The following is a 10,978-nucleotide window of genomic DNA, read 5'->3' as shown; positions in this document are numbered from 1 at the left end:
TGGACTTCAAACTCATCTACGGCCAATTTCTTCCTAATTGCGTTTATTTAAGGCCTTTTCATTCATGTTAGATGCCCCCCTTTCTGGGGTACACGATGGAGAGTGGGTAAAAATAGAAGTAGGCCTACTGCAGGCCTTAAAACCATAAATAGAAAATAATGAGAAAATCCCTGATATAAATGTGTGAGAAAATGTGCATGTTTAAAAAAACAACCGAAATCCAGATGAGGTTAATAGCCTTTCCCTGGCCAGAGAGTTGTGTACAAGCCTTGTGTTTGAATAGGCGAGCATCAGGAGAGAAGGGTGGGTGTGTGACACCGGGGCCTGGAGAGTAGGTGCTAAGCAGATGTGCTAGTTTTCTCAGCACTTGGGTTATACCACTGGGGCAGGTCTGTGTGGGGTGGGGGTGGTGCAGTTGGATGATCTATCCATGCGTGAGATGACTAACCCCTTCCCTCTCTTCCTTGGTATCTCCTTTCATCAGGAGATTAACTTCTTACACCGCTGTTCTAAATCGCTGCCAATGTTATAATGAATCTTTGACTTTTCAAAAGCTCTCTTTGAATGATCAAATATATCTATTTTGAATAATGATTATTTATCCGTTTACAATGCAAGAAGATGGCACAGGGGCAGATCCATCACGTATAATCTGTCCCTCTGTGACCCCGGATGGAAATACACACGCCCGCTTCCCCCGCGTTCCACCCAGCTGTTTCCCAACAAATGGCCGTGGTCAGGTTTACTGTAAGAAAGACCACTACCCTAACCCAAGAAACATAAGGAGGCAGATTTCTAAAGAAACGGGTTGTTTACCTTGAGATAGCAAATCTCCTCTCTGTGTGGTCGATTACACCCCGGTTGTGTGACTGTGTCGTGTTTACAGCTCCGGCACTGTGCTTTCATTCAAGAGCTCATTGTTTTTTGGATTCCATAACATGACTGGCAAAATGAATTGGAGCAGAGGTGGACCTTAGGGGACTGAAAGGAGGCCTGGGTTACACATGCATGGGGCTACACAGGTTGGCTGAAGGCTGCGAGGACATTTTGGAGAGACTTTTGCAAAATCATGAAACCTTCAACTCATGGGTGCATAGAATTAATTTCCACTCCTGCGCAATAAAACATTGAAAGGGAAGTACAGTTCGTCACACATTTATTTATTTGAGGTCAAATAAAATTCTGAGGGATTTTAGGCGTCACGAAGGAAATCCAACGCGATTGTATTTATTTAATGGTTTGTATTGTAAAGGGCAGGCGTGCAAACTCCTGATTGATGGAGTACAAGGCCTCCCCTTTGAGCCTCTGTGTTTTGTATTTATGAGTCAGCACAACAGAGAGGTTTAACAAACGATGGGAAATCACCCAGCTTCAACCCAAAACGACATGGGAATGTTATTTTCTCAATGGTCCTTGCCTCTTGATGACCATGGGCAGAGAAATTTGCAAGCATCGCTCCCAATGTTTGGTAGACGTTTGCTTCTCTATCCCCAATGATGATTACTTTGAGTCTATCATATTCAGTTATTGTTCTATAAAATCATCAATACCGTTCTGATTTCATGACATTTCATGACGAATGCTAAAAAGTAATCATAATAATAATAATCGGACAAAAAAAAACAAAAAACATAAAATTGGATGGGGTGAAATAATGGCAGAAAGCGTTTTCTGTCACTTGTGTCCACCATGACCCCACCCAGTTTCCTTGGGTCCACCTCAGCCCAGCAGCCGTCATGTTAAAAACTCCATCTTGCTGATGTCCTTCAACTCAAGGTTGTCCAGTCCACCTCTGTACCGTACGCCGTCTCTGCCAGGGCTACAGTAGTGAGCTGTTGTCTCTGCCAGGGCTACAGTAGTGAGCTGCTGTCTCCACCAGGGCTACAGTAGGGAGCTGCTGTCTCCACCAGGGCTACAGTAGTGAGCTGTTGTCTCTGCCAGGGCTACAGTAGTGAGCTGTTGTCTCCACCAGGGCTACAGTAGGGAGCTGCTGTCTCCACCAGGGCTACAGTAGGGAGCTGTTGTCTCCACCAGGGCTACAGTAGGGAGCTGCTGTCTCCACCAGGGCTACAGTAGGGAGCTGTTGTCTCTGCCAGGGCTACAGTAGTGAGCTGCTGTCTCCACCAGGGCTACAGTGGTGAGCTGCTGTCTCCACCAGGGCTACAGTAGGGAGCTGCTGTCTCTGCCAGGACTATTTGGCTGGGTTCTCAGTTAAAATGGTAATAGTCCACTCCTTCAGTCAGCTGCAGAACCTTCAGGTTATTCTCCAACACACCCTCTGTCATGTCCTGGTTCAAAGAAAGAGGGACCAGTTTTAGAAGAAAACAAAGAGGAAAAAAAAAGAAAAAGAAGAAAAAAAAGAAAAATATTATATATTTGCCGTATCTTCATGAAAACACCTTGATTTATAATTAGTAATTTTCATTGTTATCATAAATGAGAGACGTTCTATTGAGTAATATTGTTTCATTCCACCCACATCAAGGTCTCTTCCTGCTTGGTGAATTGTATTGTTTAGGCTCTGACCCGTGTCAAACCAAAGACTGAAATTATATTTAGCGAAGACAAATGGTCACAATTCTACCAGTTTAAGTTCAGTAAGAAGCTTAGAACCACTCTTTCAATCAGCGTGGTTTGATTTCACTACAACTTGTCTGATTGTATCCAGGTGAGTGTGTGTGTGTGTGTGTGTGTGTGTGTGTGTGTGTGTGTGTGTGTGTGTGTGTGTGTGTGTGTGTGTGTGTGTGTGTGTGTGTGTGTGTGTGTGTGTGTGTGTGTGTGTGTGTGTGTGTGTGTGTGTGTGTGTGTGTGTGTGTGACATGAACGTGGTTGTCCTGGTGAGAGGATGATTGAACCCAGGCCCCCACAAATTATAACTGCTCCTATTTCCCAAATTGGCCAATCAGGACCCCCTGGAGGTGGGGGTCTGAGATAAATAGCCAATTAACTGTCTGCTTGACAACTCCTCCCCTCGTCCTTGCACTTATATATGAAATTACTTTGAATGAAGTAAGAATAATCATTAAAGTGAGAAGTAAAATAACAGTAATCAGACACAATATGTATGGATAGACAAATAGTTAAACTTATTGAATTTAAGGGCTGTGAATGAAGAGCTAGTTTGGTCTGGTTTCAGTGGCTATCCTTTCTCCTGCCTAATGTGTGTGTGTGTGTGTGTGTGTGTGTGTGTGTGTGTGTGTGTGTGTGTGTGTGTGTGTGTGTGTGTCACGTCACATACTATCAATACATAATCCAAAGGGGCCTGAGGGAAAAACAATCTCATAAAATAACAATGTATGATCACAATCATGCATGTGCGGAAACCACACACACACACACACACACACACACACACACACACACACACACACACACACACACACACACACACACACACACACACACACACACACACACACACACACACACACACACACACACACACACAATGCATGCTCACTACTTGCCAATTTCACGCATATGATGAATGGCGAAGAGGCTTCTCTGTAATGTAGAACTGGGATCCTGGGCTTCGGTCTTTCCTGAGGTGGAAACAGATGTGTGTGCATGTGTGTGTTTGTGTGTGTGTGTTTGTGTGTGTGTGTAGTGTCAGCAAGTTAGTGAAAGAGTCTTGCATCAAATGATCAAGCAGACCTGAGTTAGACCGTACATGCGTTGCTGGCCTGCCTGTCTCAGACCTAAACACAGCAGAGCCTCTGGACTCTCAACCGTGAGTGGAGCCGTGTCCCACCTCTGAGTCCTGATAGGTGTAGAAGCCCTTCTGGATCTTGTTCTCATCCACGTCACAGAAAGCCCTCACCTGAGAGAGAGAACAGCGTATGAACCAATCAGAAACAAGGACCGCGGCCAACTACCAATGTTATTACATCGTTCACACTCATGACAAGCGTTCAAGTCTCGTGGCCCGGTGAGTACCTTCTTCTGATTGGCCAAGGTAAGGCTTCGATAGAGCTTCCGTCCCTGCTTCCCAGCATTCCATATAGTGAAGCTTTCCCATTGGCTGAGGACCCGCTCCTGTAAGAAGTCTACACGCAACTTCCAAATAGTTTCCCTGGAAGGAATATCAATGCAATGTCAATAAATACCAGGAACCCTTAACTTCAGCCGATAAAAAAAAACAAGGGCAAACACACGCACACCTACACATAAACCCTCTCAGTGTATTCTTGTAAGAATGTTAATTGGATTGACAATGCATAAGAATTTCAAAAAGCAAAAAGAAGGGTTAGTGTGAAATCAGGCTAAAATCAGTGACTGAAATCAGGCATCTGAAAAAATGAAATGTCCGATAAGACAAGGGTGGCAGGGGTCCCTGTACACTCAGCCACCTTGACCCCTGGTCCCGTCGACCCCTACCTCATACAACACCCCCCCCCCCCCCCCCATCCCTCTCTCAGGTCGTCCTCCGACGGGCCCACCCTCCACCCTGGTGTCCGGGAGCCCACATACCGAGCGCAGAAGGAATGCAGGGAAGGAATTTCTGAATCGTATGCTGGGAAAGTGACTGGCATTCCTGAGTATCTGCTTGGGAATCCCACAACTAGACAACCACATGTGTGTGTGTGTGTGTGTGGGTGTGTGTGTGTGTGTCCTTCCAGATGTGTCCATGTGTACAAACCATCTCAGAAAGAAGACAACACGCATTGCTGACTGAGGCGGCAGTGGGCAGCGACGAGCAAGTGGAAGACAAAGATGTTCCTCTGTGTGTGCGTGCGTGTGTGTGTGTGTGTGTGCGTGCGTGTGTGTGGCGAAAGCATGCGTGCACATGCACGGGTAGAAAGGGGCTTACTCAAGCACAGAGTGCGTAGCGGCTTGCTCGTGGTAGCGATAGACCAGCATGCACTGCTCCACCCTGGCCACGCCTCCCCCCTGACGGAGACTCTGGTAGAAGAAGAGCAGGTCCTCCGGGACCCCCTGCGGAGGCGACGGGTTCAAGGTGAGGTCGAGAGAGAGAGAGAGAGAGAGAGAGGTGATCACGATGAGCGCACCCTACGGTACACTCAGTACAGTAACAGTGACAGCCTCAGAAACAGACCATGAGGCTGGAGCACGGTGCAGGAATGGACTGAAAGAGCAAACTCATGCGTTATAGTGAGAAGGAAGTAATACTTCATTTATCAGTTAATCCTGGTTGGAGGGTACCGACGGGGTGATGGTGTTGGACCCTTTGTTTCACAGTTCAAAGCAGGTTGAGCTCTTTTAAAAAGAGATGGCCTGCAGAGCTCCTGGTCCGGTGCTCTCACCTTGCCTCCCTCGTCGAAAGGCCCCACTGTGCAGAACCAGTCTCTGGAGCAGAACCACGTGGGCATGATCACCGTGGGCCCGTGAGAGGTGTACACCTGTGGATTATGCACTTTTAACAACGCAAACAGTCACACACAATAATTAACTAAATATCCTTACTCATTGACTTCTCTGTTTTTGTATTAAAGGTGACACATTATAACAACAGGTGTGAGTGTGATTAGCCGTTAAAAGCCGTTTTGAAAATCTGCCTCTTCTGACATCACAAGTGGGCGTGTCCACCTAGAGGTGTGCTGGATAGATCAGTCTACTAGCCTACGCAGTGGACTGTAGCAAACGTAGCTCATCTATCCGTCACACATCTAGGTGTCAGTAGAGGCAGATAAAACTGCTTGTAATGGCTAATCACACTTACACCCAGTGGTATAATATGTCACCTTTAAGGTCTTATCCAGTGACCTAAAATGTGATCTTTGATATATGGTGTGAAATGTGCACAATAAAGACACACTGCTCAATCACTGCTCAGTACGGCTAGCGAACATAACACAGAATCACACATCCTTTGGCGTTCACTCCTTTCAAAGGGAGGCGGTGCGTGCATCTAAAAGGCTTATCCTTCTACAAACAAGTGACGTCAAACAAAAAGTATTTCAAATCCACCACTAGTTCTTTTCCCAACCAATTTTCTTTCTTTATTTGTTTATTCTGCCTGCACCGTGACCAGGCCTGGGAATGATACTGGGCCTGGCACTCGCTGCTGCCAGACCAGCTGCAGCTTTGGGCTTTACATTTCAGGGCACCGACTGCATGTGTTTAATAGTTATTGGGACTTATTGTACACAAACATGGAATGATATATCCTTGTTATTGTCCTTAATGGCTTCACTCCGTTGAAGGAATTGGCTAAAGGTGTTTGTGATCACGCCGACAGTGTACCGAGTTAGACACACACACACGCACACACACACACACACACACAGACTTTCCTGGGGTGCGTTCCGGAAGAGAGCCCACTCCCCAATCCTCTTTAAAAGTGCTCCAAGATGAATGACTAGCTTTGGCCCTTTTCAGCACTCTTGCAGACGGAGCCCCGCCCCTTTACCATAACCCACATGCCACCCGAAGCCCCTTGTCAGCAAAACTGGCCACACCTCATTTCCATTTCCAGCCGCCATCTCGACTCTTCTTGTCTGTTTTTTGCGTTGTTATTTTTGTTGAAATGGTGGATCTGGTGTTTTTGCAATTCAGGTTCATTCCAGGTGAATGTGGTTTCACCCTCCACAACATGGCTTCCCAGGCCTGTTTTTGTACAGATCAATCAGCAATGAAACATCTGGATTTAACAAGAGTACAGCTGGTCAAAATGTTCCTCTCTCGAATGTCATGGGGCAAAAAAAGGAAAACCGACTGAAATGAAGAGAGAAAAAAAGGAATGAGTGATGGTAATGGAGACCCATATCTAATAGCCTTCAGCTGAGAACTCAGGGTCCACACACACACACAGACACACACACACACACACACACACACACACACAACTCTAAACAACAGAGTGATTCTGCTGCTAGTTTTATCCATAAGGAGTGCGGGAGAAAATGGAGTATAATTATAGAAAAGGAAGGAGACGGGGGGAGTCGGATGTCTGGGCGCAGCATCTAGGATGTCACCTGACCCTCCATGAAATGTCATGTCATGTGGATACACCCTGTCATTTAGGGTGAGGAGTTAAACAGACAGTGTGTGTGTGTGTGTGTGTGAGACAAAAGTACAATTGAAGTGAAAAAGTGAGCAGCAACTCCTGGGGAGAGAGAGAGAGAGACAGAGAGAGAGGGGCGAGAGGGTGAGAGAGAGAGAGAAACAGGACGGCACACAGTTTTCTGGTTCTGTTGTTTCCACGGTTACAGTGTGTTTTGTCCAGAGGACCAACAGATAAAAACCAAGCGCTTAGAATGTAATTATGATGTAATAAAAAGGACTGTAGTCATGAAATAGTAAAATTGTATGCATATTTATCCATTACTTGGCTCCAAGCTAATGCTACTTCAGGTTACGGCGTTCAGCTGTTGGCACGCAGAAGCTAGCCCAGCGTACAAACTGCAGGCCACCTGCCACTATTCACCTCCCTGCTGATCGTAGCCGGTCGTTTGAATCAAGCAGCAAAAGTTAATATCATCCACCATTTCTTTACCAAGTTGTACCTGCAGATTTAATTGACACGGTTTTACAAGATAAACATGGACGCCTCTCATAATAGATTGTGGACGTGATTGTGTTTGTTGGCCGTAAGCAGAAAATTCTGAATATAGTACATTATCAACAAAATTATCAACAAAAAACGCATACCCATCCGACCGTTTAACAAAGAAAGTGTTATTACGTTAAGGCTCACCCCACACGAGCCGCACACACACACCAGAACGCACACCCACACCCACAGACACCCACACCCACACCCACACACAGTGGCGTTTCTAGTCAAATAACAATAACACTGCTTCTGTTCCATAAGCAACAGTTTCCACCGTCCGCCAGCTAGCCTCACCGGCTCATTTACTGGCAGGGCCAGTGCTTCCTCTGGCCTGCCCTCGTGGAGATGGGGTTAAGGGGGGGGGGGGGGGAGAGGGGTGCAGCCACACCGGGACCCCCGCCCGGAGTGCGCGCCTATTTCCGTGGAAACAAGAGTGGACCACAGGTACATATCCTGCTTCTATTTGACCCTACCGCCTCCTGGCACATGAACCTTGGTCCCTCTGACAGCACACACTCACACACACACGCACGCAGACACACAAAAATACATACGTGCACGCACGCACGCACGCACGTACTTGTGCACGTCAGCACGGTGCACGCGGTGACGGGCCGCGTACCTGAGTGAGGAGCTGCTCCTGGGTGATGGAGTTGATCCAGCGGGTGTAGCGCTCGGTGGATCCCTCAGGAACACGCCGCACGCCACAGCCAATCAGCTTCCAGGAATACAGATCGATACATAAGACAGGCGCACACACACACACACACACACACACACACACACACACACACACACACACACACACACACACACACACACACACACACACACACACACACACACACACACACACACACACACACACACACACTAATTAGAATGCAGTCTTATTAAGACAGAGGGAAATCAACAGGATATGGAGGGATGGATGTGTTATTACAAATGCACATACAGAGAAGCAGAGCATTCTCTTGAAAGCGAGAACAATGGAATCCCTCAATCAAATACAAAAACAGCCCGTCCTACGGAGCAGGGCGGGTTGTTTATGCTAGGCAGCAAGCCTGCTGTCTGGCCTGCTGCTCCCAACGCCCACACACCCACGACCCTTCACCTCTGACCTGGCAGCCCACCAGCCAGCCTCAGCACCGGATACGCTTTCCTGTTCCACACACACACACACACACACACACACACGCGCACACGCACACGCACACACATGCGCGCGAGAGCTCTGGATTCCTTGGATTCTGCACTTGTGAGTGTCCTTGTAGTTTACGCTACACTAAAATTGAAATGATTGTGTTTGCATTTTTCAATGTTACCGCAAGGGCTCCCTATGGCAAGGTGAAGCCGGAAGAAAAAACAAAACACTCAAAAACACACAAAAAAAAAAGATTTACTATTTACCCTTCCAACCTGACCCGTCCCTCACACAAACAGTAAAAAGGTTGGCTTAAAATACGTTCTACTTTTAAATAGTGAGTCCTCTGAATCGCTCAGGACTGAACATGTGGCTGTCATAGGTCATAGGTCTCCTCATCGTGCATTTATAGAGATTAGTGTGCAAGCACGTGATGGGCAAAACACCACAATGATATGTACATTACGAACACACCACATGATACGTACATTACGAATATAGTTAACCCTTGTTCTAAACTAACACATGCATAGCCAGCTATTCTTCAGGTCAAGGCCTGAGCCGGAGGCCGCATGTCCCAACATGGAGAGATGCTAGAGACTCAGACAATGCACCACACATTCGCAAAAACAGGAGTCAGTCTGCTGACAATATTCGGCCATAACTCTGGGTCAAGATACCCCTCGAGAACCCCTCTCACCTGGTTAGAAACACAGAAGGCACTCATAAACGATATCAGTGCCCAGAGGCTCAAGGTCAAGCTAGGCATTCAGAGAGACACACACCAGCCTAAACGCACACACCTCGTTAGGAGGGAAAATACAGCATAAGACTGTACCACACAGATCACCTCATGCTCTTCTGAAGCAGAACTTCCACGGAGGCGAAGCTCCAGATGACCTCAGCGCTGTTAGGGACTTAGAAATATTCGATCTCTCACGCTTTATGAACCTGTATCACTTTTGCTACTTTACTCAATAAATCCAAGGTCCTCGTGCTGACAGACTTTATAGCCTCTCCGTCTCATTTCATCTGGTCAAGTAACTAGACAGACTGTTTTTCCCAACACACGCACGCACGTGCACGCACACACACACACACACACGCATGCACGTACATGCAGAAGAAAAGATAGAAGAGAGAGACGGGGGAGGAGAGAGGAGGAGAAGCCTACAGCGTGGGGCTGGAGGAGGGCCGTCTCGTACTGCAGACCGACGCGTCGGGACATCATGACGTCATCCTGGGACACACGGACACACTCCCATAAGACTCCAGTGCATAGGGCGACACGTGTGAAACCAAAACAATAACGTGCGTTTCAATGCTCCACCACTCAACATTTGATTTTCATATTCAACGTTAATATTAGGTATGATATCAGACAGGCGTAATGACTTCCGTCTATGCAATACAGTCAGCGCAAGAGGTGTCGCTTGGGAGAATAAGTTCCCTGTATGTGGCTTACATTTCATTTAGCAGGCGCAGTATTCTGCAGGAAAACTAAATGAAATAGTAAATAGTTGCCGGGAGTTCTGGTCCAACGCATGCAGCCATGTCTGCCTGAGGACAGACCAGTGTTACAATGTAAAGCATGGAGCTTATCGGCCCCTGGCTCCAATAATACACCACCTTTAATGTGTCTTACAGAATTTAAACTGCAAGCGTGTCAAAAAGCCCACTAAAGCATAACACACATGCCCACACACACACTCACCGCATCCTGAAAGCACAGGTAACGTCCAGAACTTTGACATATAGCCTGGTTTTTGGCATAGCCCACTGAAAGAAACACAATCGTTCAGTCTGTGAATATGTGTCAGTGCCTGCTGTGGGCACTGATAATGAAGTGTAATAATATTACATTGTGCTGACTGAGGACTGACCTCCTCTGGGTTGAGCAGAGTGATGACCAGAGATCACCATGGAAACGCCCTTTGCTTCAAACTTCTCCTTCCAACTCTCAAGCACTGCTCTGGAGTCATCCTTAAGGTTAGGAACACGAGCGCGCAGACACACACACACACACACACACACACACACACACACACACACACACACACACTTCTAAATTAACTCTATGTGCATGTGCTGACTTTATAAAGGGAGTTCATAGTAGTAATAACAGAGAGAGCCCATGTTTTATTCCCACACTGTGCACTCAAACTACTCACAGTGCTGGCGTCATCATACACAGACAGCTCCAAAGAACCGGTGAAGTCCTGGTTTAAAACCGCCTGTAGACACTCCTCCAGCCAACATGACGCGTTGTGCACCGGGATGATTACAGACTAGGATGGAAAAGGGAGCAAAGAGACCAT

General features: G+C 47.0%; 1 protein-coding gene across 2 annotated transcripts in view; it reads right to left on the bottom strand.

Annotated features, from left to right (window-relative positions):
* Positions 1–1,139: 1,139 nt before the first annotated feature.
* Positions 1,140–10,978, bottom strand: part of qtgal (queuosine-tRNA galactosyltransferase) — a 10,255-nt gene continuing 416 nt past the window's right edge. For both annotated transcript variants that reach the window (XM_084465179.1, XM_084465178.1), the window contains 11 exons: positions 10,832–10,948; positions 10,544–10,643; positions 10,375–10,439; positions 9,835–9,900; positions 8,139–8,234; positions 5,265–5,360; positions 4,811–4,935; positions 3,937–4,072; positions 3,752–3,820; positions 3,468–3,542; positions 1,140–2,288 (listed from right to left, as the gene is read on the bottom strand). In XM_084465179.1, the coding sequence (XP_084321305.1) occupies positions 2,208–2,288; positions 3,468–3,542; positions 3,752–3,820; positions 3,937–4,072; positions 4,811–4,935; positions 5,265–5,360; positions 8,139–8,234; positions 9,835–9,900; positions 10,375–10,439; positions 10,544–10,643; positions 10,832–10,948 (1,026 nt within the window). In that variant the 3' untranslated portion in view covers positions 1,140–2,207. The remainder of the gene's footprint in view (positions 2,289–3,467; positions 3,543–3,751; positions 3,821–3,936; positions 4,073–4,810; positions 4,936–5,264; positions 5,361–8,138; positions 8,235–9,834; positions 9,901–10,374; positions 10,440–10,543; positions 10,644–10,831; positions 10,949–10,978) is intronic.

Source organism: Micromesistius poutassou, assembly GCF_964030765.1.
Source record: "Micromesistius poutassou genome assembly, chromosome: 3".
In the NCBI taxonomy this organism is placed as follows: domain Eukaryota; kingdom Metazoa; phylum Chordata; class Actinopteri; order Gadiformes; family Gadidae; genus Micromesistius; species Micromesistius poutassou.
This window is presented reverse-complemented; position numbering and strand designations above follow the sequence as displayed.